Genomic DNA, 23,345 nt, shown 5'->3' with positions numbered 1-23,345 from the left:
AGGTATTCAAAGGTGCAATCTCAATACGAACCAAAATAAAATAATAGCAAGTTAAGCCTTGGTGATTCATTTAAATACATCGCTGCTGTTAATTTTCTTCTACTTGGGACTGCACCTTTAAACAGCAATCCACTCACATTATTGGAAGGTCAGCGAGGCAATAAATACTACATAAATAATGTACTGTACAAAATCCTATACAAAACCTCATACCAAAAAACTCAGTACACCGTCTTTTTTTGTAGTATGGACTAACTGAGCACTTTAAAAGCCTCACTTGTTGCCTCGCTCTAACAGGAATTGATGTCATTTTTTTGTAAACACTGATCATGGCCTCTATCCATTTTTAAGCCAGACAACTTTGTGATTAAATCATGAACATCCAACATATAGGTCACTGGTTATGCTTAGCATTTTGTGAGCCAACGACATCCTTTTTAAAGGCGTCCAAGTAGAAGGGCATAAGATCTACATGTAAAAAACAACACTAACAGAAAGTTTAGTTCTTTTATATATGTGAATTATTTTATAAAAGATTTGGAGATCTATGGGGGAAAAAAGCAATCTGTTCTTTCAGATTACACACTGATTACTGGGAATCCCTTCTATGCGCCTATCATGGCCTTAATCTCTGGTCCGACGACGCAACTGGAACGGACGAAGCGCCATTTTTACCAAGTAGTGCTATTCAATAAGATAGATTTCAATGTCGGAAGGCATCATCATCCATTTACCTGAATGGGCCATAACTTGTGATCAGGCAATAGGAGGAATCTTACAGAACACCCCTGCTAAGTATATATGAGCCTGTGTCTTCATTGTTCACCATGGCAGCATAGAGGGAAACTGTTCTTTAGTTTGTTTTTGAAAGTTACAGAACACATTTAAATCCTTAGATTTTCAAACCCTTACTTCCTATGTGAGAAAAAGGCAATCATTTTATATATGTCCCGTAAAAAATTGAAGATAAATGGTCTCTGAAGGAATACAAAAAATAAAGTGATTGTTGCACGGTTCCACATCTGAACTGGAGTTCAACGTCTTCAGGGCACTGCAAAAGTTGGATGTCTATTTTCACCTTTTTTTCCCTGCTCCCCAATTTGTGTTTTTAAATTGTGTATTTTATTCTTAAAGGATGAACCCAACACTTATGGCGGCTTATCCTGTCACCCAGTGACATTAGTAGACCTCAAAAAACCTTGTCTGAAAAGATTAGAACATATTTATTTTATCGAAGATCCATTGTAACCTGCATGGGGAACAGCGTTGTGCTGCCTGGGCAAGTGGAGAAAGTGTGATTAAAAAGCAGCAGTTATGGGCATATTTCACTGGAGCTGTTGGGCCTATTTAATGAAAATAAATGAAGTACAATCAAACCGGCTAGGGGAAAAAGAAAAACAAAACAAAATTGGGGATCAGTTTCATAAGGTATCACATGGAGCAGACCTACAAAACAGGTCATATTGGGCAAGCAAGACCTTCAAGAAACGCCATGGCAAAAAAAACTTACCAATTAGTGTATAGGCTGGTGATTGTTGGCTCTCCATGACTGTCTAAGTGTTGAGTTTGCTGAAGCAGAACATTGTTGAAGACCCTCGTGATGTCAATCTGCACATAATTTTCTATTGACTGTAGCACAGTCATGTAGGCTCTTACGCTTGTTAACAACTCGGAGGGTTTTGCAATCTCTTGTGTGGCTTGGTTGTACATGGTCATACCAACAATAGACCTGTGGGGGGGAGAGGGGAATATATTGCGTTATGGATTAATCCAGGAGTGGTCAACTTCAATCCTTAAGGACCACCAGCAGGTCAGGTTTTAAGGCTATTCCCTGCTTCAGCAGAAGTGGCTCACCCATGCTGAAGCAGGGATATCCCCAATACCTGGCCTGGTGGTGACCCTTGAGGACTGGAGTTGGCCAGTCCTAGATTAAAGGCGTTTAAGATTAACCACAATGCTTTGCAGTAAACAGGTTAAATCTGTTAAAAGAAAACAGAAAACATTAAGCATACAAAACTAATAGTATATATAAAAATATTGAATGCATACACCAAGCTGTTTTTTTGTTGTTGAAGATAGGGTACTATGAAAGCTTTGTTAATGAGGCCTATTTTTCATTAACTAGTGGTATACAGTATAACAATAAGATGATCTAAACCAGGGGTGCGCAAACTGGGGGCACGCCCCCTTTTGGGGGGGCGTGGCTCACTTACCCAGCTTTAGTCCACGCGTCTCTGTGGCAACACATGACTCCCCACGGCGTCATTTGACACCGCATTAGCGCAAGGGGGGGCGCGATAGGGGGAGAGCAGGCAGGGGGGGTGCAGCAAGTTTGCGCAGCCCTGATCTAAACAATGATTTTAATTTTAAATAACGACAACCAAACCACAGCTTTAAAAACAGATAATTTAATGTATAAAATCTAAAGAAATAATTAAAATAAATATACAGAATTAAGAACATCCCATAATGTCCTCATATTCCATATTTCCAGACGATTCCATGTAAATTTAATCATGTTTTATTAATTACTGGCCCTTTTAATTGCGGCAGAAGCAGAACAGCATTACATTCTGGCCCTAACAACACTACTGTTATGTTCAAAGTAAGTACTATACAATCCTTCCTTAAGAGCACTTACTTGGTAAAGCGAATTTCCAAGTGAGAGGTCAAATATTCTCTGGGGGTAAATGTGTGCTCCCAAACTACCATATTTGGTGCATAATTGATAGAGAAACAAAGCTCTGAAAGTGCAGTGTGCAGTTTGTCCAAGCTGAAGGAAAAAATATATTAAAAATAAGTACGTAAATAGGTTATAACCCTACTTTGTTTTCTTCTTAAAGCGCTGCCAATGTACGTACAAGGAGTCCCTGCTGCATCAAGCGTACAAGCTCATTTGTGCCGGAGGCACAAGGAGGTAAAGTGACTTTCCCAAGATTACAAGGAGAGCGAACACCAATTGGAACCGGGTTCTGCTTCAAAGCCCATTACATTCCTACTGAGGTATCCTTTCGCCAATGGGTCTTCTAGGAAACAATCATTGTGGTCCTAAACCCAGGTTCCACTGGTACAGTATGTCTCCATTTGAGGGAACACTGTTCCAGCCAACAAATAGAGAGAACACTGTGCAATATAGCAATATTAAGGGTACTCGCTGTGGAGACATTGTCACAGTGCTGGCAGCTACATTATTCTCTTGGGAAGATATCACCCTGGCCTGGTACAAAGGAGTCAACAATTCAGTCATGCTTAATGGACCTGCAGTGACGTCGTTGTAACTGGAGGCCTGCAATGATCATGGCTAGAGCCCTCAAACACCAGGAGACTCTTAGGAAAATGGGGCAGAGGTCCATTAGGTCATCAAAGAAGATATAGATATATTACTGTCGGAAAATAAATGACTCCAACTCTTCTAGTGAACAATTATATAATTTAAGATCTCAAGGATTATACGACTACATTTTTCCATCCAAAAACACACCGGTTACTCACAATCCAAGTTACTTATAATGCAACCCGAGATCTGAGTAAGGGGTTGATGCAAAATGTCCCCGATTTATTTTAGAGCTGGAGATGAGGGGCATACCTGTCTCAGCTCAGTATAGAACTACTGGAGAACAACAAGGCAATCTTCATAATACAAAAAACAGGGACGCAAACAGGGTAAGCACTCGCAACATACGATCTATACTTATAGTTACAATATTTAAATAAAGGATAGAGGTCCCAATGTGGAGAAAAACATTGAAAATAAAAACGACAGTTCTTAAAATATACATACACACACGAAAATAGATCTTACTTGGTTACCACGAGCCTATTCTTTCTCATGCTTTCAACTCCAGGTTTTTCCCTCTCGGGTTCTCCTTTCTTTCCGGTTTGTTTCTTTGATTTTTTGTTCACCGCTTGACTGATTGTTTTGGCACAGTGCTTTGGCAGCAACTACAGGAGAATAATAAAGAAGAAAAATATACCCCTGAAGCAATGGCAGCTCATAACAACGTTATGGTTCAGGTGGGCATTTTATGTTGCTATTATATTTTGATGCCCATTCAAAAGAATAGTCATGGAAAAAAGTGAAAAGTCAAAGATGCCAAAAAGCTATAATAAATATGAAAAATGATAGAGAAAGTGTTACATGGCACAGTGCTTTTATTTTATCGTAACACCAATATATATGAAGTAGAACGGCACGTTACACGTTGTTAAGCTTCGATTTGATAACTACCTAAGGCTAGGAGCTTTTCTTGGTTTTACTGTGACTTCTTAGTATCGGGTCAGTGAAGCGAGTTTGAAGTGAGTATATACAGATGTAACAAGACCATGTCTCTGGCACCGTGGCAAGCTGAACAGAGAAAATCTTCCCTCTACAGTCAGAAGAAAAAAGCGCCCCACTTTTCTGCACTCAGAGTAGATCGTTCCAGTTATGAAAAACTGAGAATTATTGGAGGATTACGCGTCAATGGTGATTGGCATAATAGTTGTAGGTCAATTAAAGAGGACCAAGTATATTCTGACAATGGTTGCATGTCACCTGGGGAAAACTCAGATTTCTGACAAGTCCCTAAATATGAGTGTCTTAGTTTGAGTGTAGAATAATAGATCCCAAAAAGTAAATCAGTTTATGTAAAAGGTTAGAATCTGCAAAAGTATTACAGAGCAGCTCAATTGAGGCAACTGATTAGTTGGCCAACGGATAAAAGACGGGCTGAATTAGAAAAATTGATCTGCTCCCCATTTGAAATTAAGAACTTCCCCTGGTTTAGCAAAAAATCCAGACCAGTCGAGATCTATAAGAACCCGGTGATATCCTTTGCCTGTAATCTCGGACTCCCTCAAATCTAGGCTCCAATTAACCAGCCTCCCCTCCGTTATGCAACCACTGTTCACAGACCCCTCTCTGCCTTTTTATACAGGTAACCAACAATCCAACCCTTGGATCCAAAAAGGTCTTTTAAGAGAGTCAATGATATTCTTATCCATGGGAAGTTCCCTTCATTTATGTCATTACAATCAAGTCATGATATTCCCTCCTCTGAATTTTTCAGATTTCTCAAGGTCAGACACTATATCCAATCTATAAACCACATCAATCCCACGATCTAGCTCTATACTAAAAACTGGTGTTTGCACCAATCCTTTACAAAGGGTATGATTTCCACAATTTACCATAACCTGATCCCTACCATAACCAAACCCCTGATAAATACATGATTTCTTGGTAAAAAGATCTAAACACCAATTTAGATCTCGATATATGGAAAAATATATGGGAGGCTGCCTCCAAGAACTCATGTGTTGTGATCAAAGAGAATATATACAAATTAATATTCAGATGGTATATCACCCCTACTAGGTTACACTCTTTTCTCTCGGGTGTCTCCTCATTGTGTTGACATGGTTGTGGTGAAATGGGGGATATACTGCATATATTTTGGTCATGCCCTAAAATCCAGACATGGAGGGAAGTGTTTGCCCTTATAAATAAGATCCTGGTGATCACTCTTCCATATGATAATAGAGATAGAGAGAGAGATAGAGAGAGAGATAGAGAGAGAGAGAGAGAGAGAGAGATAGAGAGAGAGATAGAGAGAGAGATAGAGAGAGAGATAGAGATATATATAGATAGATATATTTATTGCTGGGAAAACCAATGATCAACCAAAACAAAAAGGAAGCCAAAGTTCTCTCAAATTTTAAATGCCACTAGATGCACAATCGCCAAGAACTGTAAACAGCCAACCCCCCATCTTTAAATCAAATAAAGAATACAATCTGGCATATAGTCTATATGGAAAACCTCTAAATGTATCTGTTTGGCTCTACCTCTCAATTCTCAAGAGACTTGGGCCCCCTGGTTTCAAGATGCAGGTATATCCCCATATCTAGATTAAAATATTATGAACGTTGTGATTTATGCTGCATCTAAATTGATGTTCACTATATTATATGTACAAATGCTGCCCTCCCCCCTTTCCTAATCCCTTCCCAAATGTGTGATATTTCCAGATTACATGTACCAATGCTCTACACCCCCCCCCCGCCCCCCGTATTTTTTTTTTATGTATCCCCTCCCCTTATTCTTGGGAAATGATAAATAAAAATGTAAGTTTAAAAAAAAAAAAAAAAAGTTAGTATAAAAGACTTGCATCTTTATTATTACTAAACATAAAATAGTGGGGAGGGAAGGTGGACAGTTCATTCTGCTTCAACTCAAGTTAATAGTCCTCTCAGAGACAGTCAAGATGTTCATTGGGCAAAGATACTCTGTTAGCAACTGTAGCCAGCTGCAACAAGTTGTTACTCAGTATAGTGGTTGAGCTAAGAACACTGATCAAAGCTAGTTTCAACAAATGATTACACAGTGTGATGCTTAAACTAAAACCACTGGGCTAGTGGCGGTAGCCAATTACAAGAATTAAGTACTTAATCAGAGTTATTTGATGTTCACAGAGCAATGTGATTAATCAGAGAGCTCAAAGAAAAGCTCAAATGTATCCAATTTTTAATTAAGGCTACAATAAACTCCCTGTAGTACAATTGGGTATATATATATGCGTATTTAATTATGAACACAATTGTTTTCAATGTGGCTACCAGTTTCCTGAATAGAGTTGTAATATGCTCACTAAAAGGATATCAAGTGTAATTCACTGGGTCGGCAGAAACAGGGACCACACAACGTGCCATAATCATTGTAACAAGATGCCATATTCAGAATACCTATATGAATGCCTCAAGACTAGGATGAAATCGTAAGTGAAAGAAAGATGCACACCTAGGAAGTCCGGATTGCACTACACAGCCTCAGAGCGATTCCAACCCACTTCTCCTACTCGGAAGGACATCGCTGGCTAAGTGACGTCAGCTGAGACTCCCAACGCACATTTCACTGTGGCAAGTGCCGTGACAAAGTCTGCCCGGGTGCAAAGGATAAATGTTGCTATAGTGGATCCGATCCAGAAGGATGGACCTCTGCAGCAATGTTGCTGCAGGCATTGCATCTGGAGCAAATAACATGTGTCCCCAAGGGGTCACACATTGTTTCACTGAATGAGTGCAATACATGGGAATCTTTTTGTGCCCCATTGGGTACACATGTTATTTGTGTCTGTATCTGCCCTACGCACCTCAGTTATATTTACCCTTTACATCATACTCGGGTATTTGGGTTGTGCGTTAGGACACCCTGTCTATATATTGCATCTGGAGCTGCAGCTTTTTCAGACGCAACTACGTAGACTGTGACACAATATTTGATAGACGCATTAGTGGGCGTGTTTTTTCATTATGTTAACAATTTTAATCTGAATAAAATTGGTTCTTAGTTTGAATTTTGGGTCATTCAATAATTCATAGCTTAGTCAATTTGACCAAAAACATAAAAAGACAACTTTGATTTGAAGCAGGGCATCTCCAGAGCTGACTCGTGTTGATTTCAACTCCGGGGACACCCTGCTTCCCAAAGATACTTCGGCTGGGCAGAGAAAATGCCTGTTCAAAAAAAAAAAAAAAAAAAAAAACAAACTTTACTTTTCAACAGATTCACACATGAACCGTAAACATCAATGGATAAAAGGCTCTTACCTGATCACTAAGGGTACATTGCTCTGTGCAGATATCGGTGATAAGGTTTCGAGCTTGCTTTGCCATTTCATCCAAGAACATGTTGCATAGCGAGAGGCTGCGATCTCCAATGTGATGTCGCTGTGAACCAAAAGAAACATGCCCCTTTTTTGTTTTTTTTAAATTGCTACTAAAGAGCACTGTTGATTTCTTAGGTAATCGCAACATGAAAATGTATAGAATCAGTTTTAGACTCAGTAGAGAGGAGAAAAGGATAGAAGAGGAGAGAAAGAGAGAGAAAAGGAGAGCGAGAGAGAACAAGGAGACCTAGACCTGTAAGAATTCTAATAGACATCATTTCATGTAATTATGATCAGGAATTTTGTGCACTTTTAAATATTTCTGTAAATATCTGTGTTTTTAGATCAATGCATTGTTTTGTTTGGCCTGTAATGACTACAAACCTTATAAAGAAGTATAGAATGGTATAAACGGGAGACCAGGCAATTACACCTTTAAACAGGGATCATTCATTGAGCAAATCCAAGGAGTAAAACAAATTGTAATTTATTCCATTGAAACAGACGTACACAGTGGATTACAATGAACAGAGGGAAACACACCCATTGGAAGATCTGGGCTAAAAAAAACAAAAACTAACCTTTCCTAATTCAGATAGTCCTTAAAACAAAGTCTTTGGTTGACCGGGATGTACCCGCAAAAGTCCTGGAACTCAACTCGGCATGCGTTACCAGACGCCACCGTTGTATCTGTTCCGGAGATGCCAAAATCCCATGACAGGGAGATAGTACCAAACGTCCTGGTCCTCTTTTCGGCTTGTAGTTCCAGCCACGGCCGCTACGTTCTATTCTAAGAACTTGGGCCAGAAAAGTGGGACTTTTCTCGCCTTGAAATTTCTGAAGCCGGCTCGCGTCTATTTCTCCTAGAGCATCTTTTGGTCAATTCAAATCTGCCGCTGCTGTCTTGGTGCTTAGAATCTCTGATTGGCTGCTTGGTTTCTTATAGGATTTTCAGTTCCATTCACAAACCGCTACAGCCAATCACCGCGTGGGAATTTTCCTACCAGCCTATCACAGATTTGCCGGTACTCTGAAGCCGGGCGGGCACCGATTTCAATTCTGCCAATGGGCATGCGCCAACCTGGCACCTGTCACTTAGCATATTGAACCCCTCCGTTGTGCCAGGCTCCTCAGAGTCTGGGGCTGGGCAAATGGTTGCTGATAGCCAATAAATCAGGCCTGCACAAATCGTAAAGCGAGAAGGGCCGAATTGCTCCAAGGAAAAGTAATTTGGGCCGCACGGGTAAAATCATCATCATCATCTCTCCTCCAGCACCTCTCATCATCATCCTCATATCTCCCCCAGCACCCCTCACTATCAACCTTTGCGATACTCTCCATCTATCTCTCATACCCCCATCTTTCCCCCTCACCCACACACATAATACTCCCCCTGCACACCACACACATCCCACCCCCCCTGCACCTCACATCCTTCTCCCGCCGTGCACCTCACAGCCTTCTCCCCCCTGCACCTCACATCACCCTCCCCTGCACCTCCAATGACCCCCCCCCCTGCACCTTTAATGCACCCCCCGCACCTTTAATGCGCCCCCCACGCACCTTTAATGCGCCCCCCCACTTCAAATCGTGCCCCCCCACTTCAAATCACCCCCAACCCGCACTTCAAATCACGCCCCCCCCCGGAATTCAAATCACGCCCCCCCCCCGGAATACAAATCACGCCCCCCCCGCACTTCAAATCACGCCCCACCCCCCTCCCCCCCCGCACTTCAAATCGCATCATCTCGCCCCCCCTGCACTTCACTTCCCTACCTTACCATGGTTTGCGGTGGAGGAGGCGGCGGCAGAGCAGGCAGGACTGCACGCGCTAGCAAGCAGCAGGCAGGAAGTGCCTCAATGCTAGAGCACGCTGCTACCCTGCGAGGGGGAGGGCGCCAGCGGGCTCGCGGGGGAGGGCGCCAGCGGGCTCGCGGGGGAGGGCGACAGCGGGCTCGCGGGGGAGGGCGACAGCGGGCAAGTGGACTCGGGAGAGGGGGGGGAGAGCAGAAAGCTGCCGCGGGCTGCACAGTGAGTGCATGCCTGCAATAAATGATGGCCCTTATTCATGTCAGGATGTGGGTACTTGAGAGTAACTCCGTTACTCTGCCCGCCCCAACACCTTGGCATCGGAGACTTTTAAGCCTGGGAACCGACCAGACAGTGGCACCAAGCCTGGTGGCCATCTTGTCTCTCGGAACCATGGACTTGGAAATTCCCCAGTTCATATACATATACTCTGTTATATAACATGTTCATAAAAATCATACAAAATTCTTCTAAAGTGCCTCATCCCCTAGGATCTACTGAAAAGATGTGCACGTTCATTTTCAGAGCTCCTAGATCTTCCTATAAGAAGTTTTAATAAAAGTTGCTTCAAATAATGCTTAGGTTCATTTTCAGGGTTGCTTCAATTGTACCGAAGCTGGACTTAGAAATAATTTTACTCTCGCAACCTTGTACATAGTTGGAGATACTCCGAACCCGTATACCAGGTCTGGGGGTTTGGGCATATACCGTGGGGGACTCCTGACTATACCCGGGATACACAAATCCCTATGCCCCTTTTTACTTCTCTGGTCTGTGGTGAAGCAGGGACTCCTGGCGGTGAGCTGCAAGAAAGTTTTCAGGGTAGGATTTTGACCGGAACATTGTGCTTAAGGTATCCCGAGAATCTGTTTAAAACCAGAGACAGAACATAAAACACAGACAGAGCTCAGTTTTTAGCACATCCAGTGAAACTCATACACGGTACAGTGCCTAAATATATATGTATAAATATCTATTAAGTAAAATGGTCTTTTAGTTTAACATTTTTGGCCAAAATGATATATTTAGGCACTGTACCGTGTATGAGTTTCACTGGATGTGCTAAAAACTGAGCTCTGTCTGTGTTTTATGTTCTGTCTCTGGTTTTAAATATATATTGCCATGCTCAGTAGCACTCCTATGCTTATATATATATGTTGTGGTTATTTTGGGGGTTCAATAGGAGCTTGTTAGGTGTTCAGTATGTTTTACAATTGTTGTTCAGCTAGTCTTGGCTGATTGGAGGGTGGCAACCTCCTACCTAATTGTAGCTCACCCCCTCCCACATTTAAATGGTTAAGGGCTCACTCCATAGCATCTTCCACTCAGGGGAACTTGCTTGCTTGCAGTTTGGTTGTGACAACTCTAATACAGAGTGCTTTTCCTGGTAATGTACAGGTTAATAAAAGCTTCAATCAGACTTAGAACTTTGCAACAAATATTGGCAGATTTACTATAAATCATTCTTCCTGTTATTACACAGGTTATTAAGAATTTATATTAGCGTTAGGGACCCCTGAATTGTGGTCTGCCGTGCAGTTGGCTCAGGGGCTTACAACAATTTTGTCCAAAAATGTTAAACTAAAAGACCATTTTACTTAATAGATATTTATACATATATTTAGGCACTGTACCGTGTATGAGTTTCACTGGATGTGCTAAAAACTGAGCTCTGTTTGTGTTTTATGTTCTGTCTCTGATTTTAAATATATATTGCCATGCTCAGTAGCACTCATATGCTTATATATATGTTGTGGTTATTTTGGGGGTTCAATAGGAGCTTGTTAGGTGTCCAGTATGTTTTACAATCCCGAGAATCTGACCTGATTCCCGGCTACCTTTTCGGGGTATCCAGTAACGCTGGCACCCCGCTACAGCCACAGTCTGAAAAGAGCGAGGGCGAGCGCGAGGGCGAGCGCGAGAGAGAGCGCTAGCGAGAGAGAGCGCAAGCGAGAGAGAGCGCGCTTAATCTATCTTTTTGGTGCCTGAAGCACAGTGAGATAAAGTGACTTGCCTAAGGTTAGAAGGAGCAGACACCAGAAACTGACTCACTGGATGAAGACCTCCCCAATGATCTTCCAGGTACTCCGGTTGCAAGCCTCTTCTCCCCATTGCAGGAATAGATGTTGCAATTTCATCCTCTCATCTTACTTTTGGCCATCGTCTTGGTCTTTTAATCTCTTGGTATTCAGTTGAGTACCATATATTTTGTCCAACGGTGGCAATTTCTTGTGATATGCCTCACGGCCATTTTGATTTCTTCACTCGGATAGAGTCAGAGACTTCTGTTTGGTTTCAAATCCATTGTTTTTTCTGTCTCATTGGTAATACCCAGCATACATCTCTCCATCAGTGGCGGATTTCCCATTAGGCTCGATAGGACCGGGCCAGAGGCGGCAACATTTTGGGGTGGCAAAATTTCCACCCCCATACACAGAGGCCTTGCTCTCGCCCCATCCTTCCTAATAGGAAGTTTACCTGCCGTCGCCAAGCCTTCCTCCACTTTTTCTCTGCAGCGTCAAATGAAACTGCGACGTCACACAGCGACTTCAACGAGACGCCGTGTGAGGTACGCATCATTTGACGCGATTTCGAAAAAGATGGAGGGCGGCAGCACAGAGCAGGCGGCAACAGGTAAGTGCCATGGGGCGGCAGATCTTAAATTCTGCCGCTGCTCTCCATACTACTACTTTGTGTCGTCTGAAGCTTCTTACTTGCTTTAGTGAGTTCTCCAATTTGTTGCTGGAGGTCTTCTGGACTTCTGGCAAAAACCATGTGATATGCAAGCTGTAGGTGACTCAAGTATTCACTATTGATTTTGATTCATTTTTCTTCCCAATCCAATGTCGAAGAATTTGCATAGCTGTGAAAAACTTTGGTGACAAGCCGCACCCTTGCGGATCCTTATCTTGCTTGCATCTCCATGTAATGGTTGATGTGGCGCTCATAAAATTTCTTTACAATATCAAAGTACGCTAGAACACTGTCTTAATGCATTTAGGACTGCTGAAGTGTAGACTGAATCAAAAGCTTTTTCGTAATCTACTAATCCTAAAATGTGTTAGATCATATTCACCAGAAATTTCGCAGTCAAGTCCTGTTGCAGTCAAGGAGTATCTTCGTAAAAATATTGCGATTGTCAATAGATGATTGGTTTGTAGTTCAAGGTAGTCTTTGTCTCTTTCTTGTGGATGAGAATATCTATTGCATTGCTCCATTGTTCTAGAATTTTCCTTTTCTTCAAGCAGCATGTAAAGAGTTTTGCAAGTATTTTCTCTACTTCTGCCCCAGCTTCTTTCAAGATTGCAGTTTTAAGTCCATCATCTCTGGGAGCCTTCCCATCCTTCATGAATTTCATTGCTTTTGCCACTTCTGGAAGAACGCATGGTACATCATTAGTGGTTTCTTCTTACTTGTCCTTGGCTGGATTAAGTCCTTTCTTATTGGAGATCTTGTACAATTTCTCGTAAAAGTCCTCAAGTCTTTATGATAACCGAACAATCTTATTATTTAACCCATATAGTCTTGCTCGAGTGCAATGATTTGCTTCTTCCAAACCATGTCATTGCTGTGTCTTCTTTAAGCTTCAATAGTCTTCTTCACCATCACAGTTACATTTTCTTACATCTTTAGTTATATGTTTGCGCAGCTCTGTATATTCAATTCGTATGTCTCGGGATTGCTTCATTTCTTGATGTCTTTGAAAATATATGATGTTTCTTTTTGTTCAAATATCAAAAGATCCTTATTGTGTGAAAATACAGATAACGACACAGTTTTCTTGTATGTACATTCTTTTTATTGTTGATGCATTATTCAATACAAAGCTTCAATCCTTAGCAGGAATAAGATGTTATAGGTTATAGACAGACTGCTCTCTATATTTGGTTAGCTGTTTCTCATATACTCTGAGGTAATGTTTCCTCAAGCAAGGTTTTTCTAACTACAAATTAACCTTTTCATTGTAGGCTTGTTAGTATGAAATAAGCACGCAGCATATATTCATTATTGAAGGTTGTATATCTCCTGTCTGTGTAACTCCGGTGTACTCCCACTAGCACCAAGCAAGTATGCTTCAATTTGTGTGAATAACGCCTGTGTCTGCAATTTGACAGAGCATGCAAAATTAACCCCATAAATGACTTCTTCAATGAAGTGGACCTTTGAATCCCCCCCCCCCCCAAAAAAAATCTATCTACAATCCTCCGTAATTGCTGTGTCTCAGATATTTTCTTATGTTTTTTTGTTCGTAATTTCTATTTTTTTCCTACGCTTTCAACTACAATCTTCGTATGTGCTTCAAAATTGTTTGTTCAAGTGTCCCCATTCATTTAGAGCCACCTGAAGCGATTTTTTTCTGTTCCAGTTGAAAATCTCTGTAGTTATTCTTGAGGTTAATGATGATGGTTTGTCTTCATTTTAAATCAGTGTTGTTTCCAACTTCGCATACAGATGTAATTTGCCGTTAACCAAATTGGTGACCACATGGTGTCGAAAACAGTGAGGTGTACACACACACACACACACACGTTAAGAGGGATCTGTAAGGCCAAATTGTTCTAAAGCATATCTTTACCATGACGGAAGGTATTTTTTTTCTAGTATCTGTTTAGTGGTTCTCCAACAAAAACAAAGTTTGCAGCTGTGCCTCATCCACCGTTAAACATGCTAGGAGTAGGAGTTTTAATGTTTAAATATTTAAATAAGTAAAACCCAAAAGCTTTGCCGGTTTAAATAAATCTCGACTCCGTGAAGGAGCTGGCAGATTTGAAGGTTTTAAGAAACGAAAGAAGCACTTTTACTGCAGCTGAGAGCACTACAAATCTTGTGGAAAGAGGATATAAATATCCAGCCCAAAGATGAATGAGCTGGCATGAAGCATGTTATAAACATTTTCCATACCCAGCTGAAGTCACAAATAGCCGAGGGAGGAAAAAAAGCCTACAGACAAAGTTTAAGCTATAGTTCTGCTTGTCAGGTGAAAACCGACAAATGGATATGTGCGGAGTATTCTTTGTGAATTACAAATCAATTAATCAAGTAATTCATTTACACAGCATTGAAATGAAATACAGTGCATCTGCAGCGGGTGATGAGAACTGTCAATGATTGTCTAATCATTAGTGCAACAAAGAATTTCTTGGAATATAATGAATAATAATAATAATTTAAAAAAAAAGTACTGTATGTGTACACAGTGGTGTTTCTGTAGGTGAAATATGCAGAAACACCATGCAACACAAATGTAATTTATATCTAAACTACTATACAGACACACAGACACACAGACACACAGACACACAGACACACAGACACACAAAAAATGGCAAAATTAGAATGCAAGCCACCTGAATACATCAGGTATTGTATGTAGGACAGAAAGGCAGGCACTCCATGATGAAAAAAAAAATCTAAATTTATTCCATTTCAAATAGAATACATTTTGATTTTTTTTTTTAGTCATGGAGCTCCTGCCCTTTTGATATAGATATCTAGCAGTTTAAAGCTGTTATTTAATAGCGTCTAGCAGTGCAAACAAGGCATCTATGTTTAACTAGAAACACATTTTACTGTACAAATTTGAAAACAAAATTGTTTTATTAAACACATTAAACTAGGCACATTTTTTGTCAAAGTACACATGAAAACAAAAATTACCTCCTCAGGACACAGCTCATGAGTGCAGCTCATAAAATGAGTGCAAAGGAGAGGGAATGAGATGGAATATCTTGACTGAGAAGGCAGCTCCAAACACTGCTGAAACATCTTCTCGAATGCTCGACTGTAAAAGCTGCAGAAAAATGCAACGATTATATTGAATTGTTCGTCACAGAAATATTGGGGTTATTCATTAAAACTAATAGTGCAGATTGCGGGCGCATGGAAACTCCCATTGTCTCACAATGCTTGCCAGAAGAGCTCGGCAGTGCATTTCAAAGCAACATTTTGTTACTTTTTGCTGTAAGGTGTTCGTGGATATTGGTACTCGGCAGAGGAGTCAGCAGTTGTAAATGAACGTTTTTTTAGTCTCTCTTATACAAGTGAAATGTGATTTCGATTGTTTGAAATGCAAGTATTAGGACACAGGTCTAAGATGATTAGCCTAAAATAAACATCATCACACCACATCTTGCCAAAGGATGAAACGCGAGTGATTTAAAAAAGCATCCATCATCAACATTGTATATGAAACCGGAGTTTCCACAACACATCCAGATTTAATGTCACAGAATTGCTGAAGCAGAGTTTTCTTTTGCCACAAATTTGAAGAGAGGCAATGTTAATACTTCTTCTGGTTTTAGTATTCTCAGGGTTTTAAAGCAGCAGTCCAAGCTGCCGTGGTTGTTCTCCCCTTTAAATATGTGCATCAATACAATAAGTAATTAGCCAAGTTGCCAATCGATTGCGAAGATTCAGGTCAGGGGTTCACTAAATGTCTGTAAGTGCAACAGAAGATGACCAAAGATGCAAAGTTATGTGGGGAAGATCACGTGACCAGGCAGTCACTAGATACAATTGAGCTCTGCACTCCTAGACAGGGCAGGGCTAAAAAAGGGGTGTGCCAGACCCCATTTAAGAAGAGGAAGGGGATGTTACTTTGTAAATGGTTGCTATAGAAACACAAATACTCGTTACATTATAATACATTACAAATGTCAGGTTTTTTTTTTTAATGCTGCAAGTATTTTTTCATAGTACAGAATGGATTTTAAAAAAAAAAAAAAAACAACATGCAGGACATTGCTTGGTCTGCAGCTTTAAAGAGATCATAACTTATATAGAATTATCAGACCAGCTCATAGCCTCTAGTTTGATTTTGCAGTTTCGGTCCGGCGCCTTTCAACTGCCTCCTTCCAGAGGAAGACTTACCTAATGATAATGTCACTGGGTTCAACCAGGGATACGCGCTTTCAGAGCAGAGACAGCTCCTTGTGACCTGGGAACCGGTTATTAGACTTATACAGTAAGATCCCTGCAGCAGGAATGACAATTCTACATAAAAAACTGCATACAATGCAGCTACAGCACTGCTAATATCTTTCTCAAAGGAAATGAGTCATTGATTATGGGTGAAAGGACAAATCTGTAAACATGTACAAATGACTTACCAGAATATGGAAAGGTCCGATGCTTCTACCAACATCTCCACTAAGGAATCCACCATTTTTGTATGGAATATTATGGTGTTCATCATCTTTCCGAGTTCCCGGTGGTCACCAAGGCTCAACGAAGCCTTGGAAACACTGGTATATGCCTACGAAAAGTAAATATATATTGAACTGCTGTATCAACATAATATTTTGTTTACTCTAGGCAAGTCTTTCTAAACCCCCCAGAATTTAGGAATTAAAAAAAATGTATTAGCAAGCACATGCGTGTACTTATCTTGTATGTGAAGGTGTTATTAGCTGGTTAACCCTAAAACATGGGCTGTCCAAGGTGTTGCAGGGAGATGTTTGATAAACAGACTGATCTAGGCATGATCTAAATTTATAGCTGCCAATGTTCGAGGCAGACTTCTGAAAAGCCAGCCTCCTTTTCCTAGCCATCAGTGCTAAACACATTATACTGCATTTACTTTAAGTATAAATCAGCTTGAGCCTTGAAATAGTCTGTAGACATGGAAATACTGCGGTGAAAACCTTAATAGTTAACATACTATCAAACCTTGTGGTATGAAACATGCAATATACATAGACATTGTCTATTTGGGGTTAGTTTCTCCATCTGACAAAGCCTCTCGAGGACAGCTGAAATTATAGGTTTATATGATCACTGCCCCTCCACAACGTGGCTTTTATAATATTCTTAGTCATCAGTAAATTAACGATCTCAGCAACTCTAAACAGCCGGAGATGCTCAGATTAAATCTTCAATTGACCCGATACAGCAGAAAAGGGGGGACAGATTCCATCTAGAGTCCAAAGCAAAGGTGGGCTTAGAACGGTGAATATCAGTAGAGGCAGAAATCAGCTCGAGAGTCAAGAACAAGATGAGCAGGTACAGAATCAGCTCGGAGTTGAGTAGGGTCCTCTATCAATGGATAATGATTGCACATTTCCATATCAGAACAGTTGAAGTGTACAGATAAACATGCATATAAAACCACAACGAAATAAACATTTATAGAAGTCTAACCTGCCTACATAGATCTCTTATTGCATCATATAGACATTTGCAGGATGGAGAACTCACACTAACGTCAAACATCCTTTGTATTTTACTACTGGGATTATTGTATCAAGGCAAAAACTATGCAATTCTGGGGCAAAAAATGATTCCATATGAATTGAGATTTTTCCTTTTATACATGCAATGCAGATTCTTTGCACCACTTTTGCCTTGATAGACTCATATGTCTTTTTATATGAACTTTAAGTCTACACAACAAGAAGCTTCATAAAGTTATAACGTATACCTCCACACACGTTGAACCACATCAAATGAAATTGAACATACTGTACCATTAATTAGAAAATGGTGTTTTCTTCCCAGACGTCATCCTCTTATGGACAGCGACAGGCTAAAGTGCACTGAAATTCATTAGCAAGTCCATGCTGTTCCTGGTTCGGCAGGAACAGCACAAACTTGGCCATACCCCTGCTCTTTGCTGCAGTGGTTTAAAAACATTTCAAGTCTGCTGTTCCAGGCAAAAATCAGTAAACTAACAAAGCTCAATATTTTTTTAATCTTCCGGGAAACTGCAAAAATAGTAATCCCAATTTAATTTTAGGCTTCAGCTTTTATTATATAAAAAAAATTTTAGATAGCAAATTATATATAAAACCGTTTAGCCCGTCCATAAAAAGATACAGTTGGGTCATTCCCTGAATGCTAAAGTTAGGTTGTTGTATACACAACCCCCTGCATACTGCTGATGGATGGTCTCACTGTCCCTTTTCTCCATTTATTGCCCTGTCTGTTTATTCCTTCTCTGTGTTTTAGAGCAGGGGTGCGCGACATTTTCTGTGAGAGGCTAGGGGGGGGGGCGGTAGTTACAGGGGCCCCTCGCTCTTCCCAAGGCATTTAAATTAAATGCTGTACCATTGGCGCGAGGCCTCTTTAAATCTCCCTTACCTGGTCCAAGCTGCCTCTTCGGCGACGCGTCGCCATGACAACACGGCGTCAAATGACGTCATATGACGCCGCAAAGCTCCGGTAAGGGAAGGGGCCCACAGGCAGGGGGAAGAGCTGACTGGGCGGGCGCAAACAGAAAACTATGCGCACCCCTGTTTAGAGGATCTTTATTTATTTTTTATCATCTGTGTTAAGCTCATGGAATCTCTTAACATCAGTATTGCTGGCCTGAGAAAGCGGATAACCCTCTAACGCTCGTCTTATATCAATTGTTAGTCCAAATAAGAAAGGGATCACTGAGTACTGAAGTACTCATTTACTCATTTACTCTGCACTGTTATATACATTGAAAGCTGAAAATGTCATATTTGCATTTTTATTTTCTCATCTTCCATACCAAGTTACATTGATTTTAATCATTACAAAAACACATTTTAAAGGTAACAATTAATACACCGTACCTCTGCAGTTTCTTGTATTCAAAATTTAGGGGATTAAATAGATGTAAAAATTTAATTTTTCATAATATTTGATGTATTTGTAGCTCAAAAACCATAAAAATGTACACAATCAATCTGTTATGTAGACTAACACTATGTAAGGCGCATAATGTAGAAATCAATTGATGTTAACTAAATTGATGTCACTGTATTCTGTCAACATGTACCAGATACACTGCGGTAGGTCAATGTGCATTAAAGGAATAGAAGTTTTTCCATCGTAGCTCGTAAATGTGTTAAACTGTGGTAATCTAACCTGAAATACTAAGATTACTGTCAAATGAGTTCAAGGTATGGCTCAAAGTGTCCTACTGCTGAAACGCCCGAAGACGAGAACGCCGCTGTCTGATTGCATTAGCGAACACGCATTAATCCAGCTGCTCCCACTCTTGAACGATAAATTGTTTTACAAATTCGTTTTCAGTCCTCTGAGCAACCATCCTTTATCAGGAAACACTTAATCCTAGCGTTTTCGACCATAATTCTTGCTCCGTCTCAAGCACTCTATAACGATCTTCGCTAAACACCATTTTGTAACTATGTACTTTAGGTCATCAAGCAGTCAGCAATTCCAAAGAATATTTATTAGATGAAATAATTATTGCATGTAATCTACTGTGACTGATCTAGAATTGCTCATATTTTCATGAAAATGTAGTGATTTTTCTTTAAAATATGCCGAAAAATAAAATGGATCCCATTTCTTCTCAACACCATGTATGCACAAAATATTTCAAAGATATACATTTTCCGTTCATTTTTTTTGATGTTTTAAATTAACTGCAATGCTGAAAAATATAATTTACCACAAAGGTAATTTATGTTTTTAAAATTAGCAGATTATAACCGGTATTGATCTTGTATTTTCCTCCTTATGCTTTCTTCCCCTCCAAACATGCTTCTAGTACTGAAAGGGGTATATTTATTGCAAATATTAAGGTTACAGAAGACTGTCTCCAACCTACTGAGCTTGATACAGCACTGATATTTGAATTACCAAGGATTAAAGTGCCATTGTTCAAAGCATAAAGCTTAGATTCATAAAAAAGCAGCTTAAAAGAAGTTTGGCAGTAACTTCTGATGCAAATTCCTAAGATTAAGTACCTCTGTATTTCATTTTGAACAGCTATGAATCTGTTCAAATATTCTGCAGAGATTTCCATTACTCAATAGGAGTGGGATGTTAAAGTGTGTCAGCACATCTTTTGAAGCATGGTTTTGTCATTATCTCAAAACAAAGACAAAATGCCCAGATATGACTTGACTTTAAAGTGGTTTATTTTCTCTCTCTCCTTGAAAGACGACTGAGAAAAGTGCAGTTTGTTTTTGTTGAAACAGTTCTGTATTTTGATGCACAGCCTCCTAGTTTCCGAGCCAAAAATAATACAAGCGGAAGCCATTCTGCAGTCATCAAAGCATTCTCAGGTCAGACTAGACAAAGTGCTATTCAGCTACTGTTCCACAGATGTTCGTGCAATTCTTACATTCAGTCTTTAACCAACACATCTCAGATTCAAAATCTGGAAGGCTTTTTAATGTCTTACTTGTAAGACAATGGGTTGCATAAAAAATGTGGTTTTTCATCCCATCTTCTCTTTGCTCGACTGAAGCCCATAATTCACTTTCATTATCATTCAAATATTTTCTCAAGGCGATAAACCTTTTTTCCTGTGTGACCATTCGGCTTTTGGCAAGAGCAATATTTATCTTGGTAGAGTGGGTTGACAACTAATGAAATGGTGCGGAATACTGGAATTAGGGGATAGTGTGTTACCTACACACGTTCCACGGCCTTCCACCCTGTAACACCAATTTACGAAACACAGGTGGAATAATGAAAGCATCGTCTATAAACTTAGATAAAAGTATAGGTGCAGGTCCCACCCAAACAGGATTCCAGGGCCATTTTTTGTTTTTTGGTGGGAGTGCTGTACCTACAAAAATCGGTAACATGCACAACGTTAAAACTTAAATGCAGGGCGGGCTACCGTACCCCCACATCTTTTGTTCCTGGCCCATATCCCCAAATTGTAAAAAAGTGAAGTCAATATAAAGTTAATGGTAACTGCACAACTTTTAATTTTGCTTGCATTTTTTTTTTTTTAAATCTAGTTTAAAAAGCCCAAAGTTTGTAAACAAACTTGTTCCACCGCACTACAATCTGTCATTACAAGACCTTGGTATGGTAAATAGGAACGTAACTGGTTCCACAAAAATAAAACAATTTCCAACGTCTAGTGAACTACTCAGCATGGAGGATTACAAAAAGGATGTCCAACAGGTTAAAATCGGCAGACATCAGAAACATGAAGTCTAGTAGAACTTACCTGCAATCGGAACCAATCCAATCTCATTCCTCGGAAATCAAAAACCTCTCCATCTTCAACTACAAATCAAAACAGAGGAGACATGTTTAGAGGGGGAGAGTAAAGAGAGTTTTTCAACCAATTTGCTACTGGCAACGTGTCGATGCATACTATTCAACCAGATATATTAAAATTCATCACGAGTAGATTAAACTCACATTTTCCAAAAAATAATCAGGTATGGGAGAGAACCGCCGATTGGTCTGAAGGACCCCGTCTGCAAGCAGCTTTCCAGCGTCTCACTTGCTCCTCACTGTTGGCTTCCGCGTACGTCACTGCAGTCGCGTCACTTCCGCGGTCGCGTCACAGCCGAGGGCGGAAGTTCAATCTGTATCTGGTATCAGCTCTGATCTTGCCAGTCCCTCAGATCTTTGGTTCACAGCGTCAACTCAACGCGTTTCGCTAATTGCTTCATCAGGAGTTGACGTACGTGGAAGCCAACAGTGAGGAGCAAGTGAGACGCTGGAAAGCTGCTTGCAGACGGGGTCCTTCAGACCAATCGGCGGTTCTCTCCCATACCTGATTATTTTTTGGAAAATGAGAGTTTAATCTGCACGTGATGATTTTTAATATATCTGGTTGAATAGTATGCACTATTGTGGTTTCCTTTCTTTGCATATACACCACACTTACCCACTGAGGGATATCCTGGCATTTGCAGTTGAAAGGGCTCCAGTCAGGGAGAGATGGATCTCTGACATGTGATATTATACGACGTATTTTGTGAGTTCTATTCTTACAGACTACAGGGTGACATTATCAGTCTTTACAGTCTGCACTATATATGTTTATTTTCTTTTACATATACCACTGAATCATCTTGCGCTCCTCCTCACCTCCAAGCAAAGAAAACTCCGTATCCTGGGATTTGGAACTATCCCATCAGAGGAAGTTGAGCTGCTATATATACACTTTTATTACCACTATTTACTCGCTGTTTGGTGTAAGGTTTATTAGATTTAGTGTATTATTCACTTTGTGTTTTATTGACACTATTTAATTATCACTTTTTTGAAGCGCCCAGTCCATCCCTCACCCCCCTTTCCCTCTTTTGTCATATTAAAGAAAAAGCCATTTGTGCAATTTTAACAGGTCATTAATACGAGCTTCTTTAAAGCAAGGATACCGTCTCTATTTAAATCAAACAACTGGAAAAGTATGCAGCACTATTTCAAAGGGCAGAAGGATTAATCTGTTATTAGACTATTGTGTTTCATTCAATGTTCATCTGCATCAGTGTCTACTCTGTGACCTTCTCATAAATCATTTCAAGTCCCATGTCGCACCAACTGTGACCAAGCTCCATAGGGTTAGGAACTTATAGAACCTACAAGATTCAGCGTACAATGTTATTTGAGAAAACAAAATCAGCAGCGCCACGCTATTGATCTAGCGACACACAGTAAGGGCGCACTCTTTAAATCCTTGTCGTTGGTTATGCTATTTTTTTTTTAGCTACATTTGTATTAAATGCTTTTCATGCACAATGGTCAATTAGATTTGTTAAAATAAAATTTGATCGCACTATGGAGGCACACACTTTTCTGTTTCTTATTTATTTGAGAAATATATAATTGTTTAAGCGGTCATCTTGCAGGATTAGGCTGCCCATAATTCAGTTTCCGACTAGGGGCACACGGATGACTAACTGTAGAAAGGGGGTCTCCACACACTGGAAATGTAGAAAGTGACAGGACAGACAAGGCCCCCCCCAAAATGCAGATTTTCAGTCTCAAAAATCCAACTGATATTTCACTAAATGGAAACTGCTTGATTTTTTTTTTTTAGCACCAAGTATGGAGGTTGGTGACAAAGACAAACTGCTTGGGTGAGGGTGTGGAGTTTAAATGATTATAGCACTAGTTCTAATCATTTTCAGCCAAGTTGCTAAGGATTCATACAATAGCAAATTTGAGATGAGCTGAGATAGAATGGAACATCTGCAG

The 23,345-nt window shown here is 40.2% G+C and overlaps 1 protein-coding gene across 9 annotated transcripts in view; it reads right to left on the bottom strand.

Moving 5' to 3' along the window:
* Nucleotides 1-23,345, bottom strand: part of NCKAP1 (NCK associated protein 1) — a 110,642-nt gene that overhangs the window by 29,404 nt on the left and 57,893 nt on the right. For 5 of the 9 annotated variants that reach the window (XM_075608874.1, XM_075608876.1, XM_075608877.1 and 2 more), the window contains 7 exons: nt 21,361-21,419; nt 16,565-16,710; nt 15,114-15,246; nt 7,588-7,731; nt 3,803-3,942; nt 2,642-2,773; nt 1,511-1,729 (listed from right to left, as the gene is read on the bottom strand). In XM_075608874.1, the coding sequence (XP_075464989.1) occupies nt 1,511-1,729; nt 2,642-2,773; nt 3,803-3,942; nt 7,588-7,731; nt 15,114-15,246; nt 16,565-16,710; nt 21,361-21,419 (973 nt within the window). The remainder of the gene's footprint in view (nt 1-1,510; nt 1,730-2,641; nt 2,774-3,802; nt 3,943-7,587; nt 7,732-15,113; nt 15,247-16,564; nt 16,711-21,360; nt 21,420-23,345) is intronic. The other 4 variants (XM_075608878.1, XM_075608880.1, XM_075608881.1 and 1 more) reach the window with 1 other exon arrangement.

The sequence above is a fragment of the Ascaphus truei genome, chromosome 7 (genome assembly GCF_040206685.1).
Source record: "Ascaphus truei isolate aAscTru1 chromosome 7, aAscTru1.hap1, whole genome shotgun sequence".
Lineage (NCBI taxonomy): Eukaryota > Metazoa > Chordata > Amphibia > Anura > Ascaphidae > Ascaphus > Ascaphus truei.
This window is presented reverse-complemented; position numbering and strand designations above follow the sequence as displayed.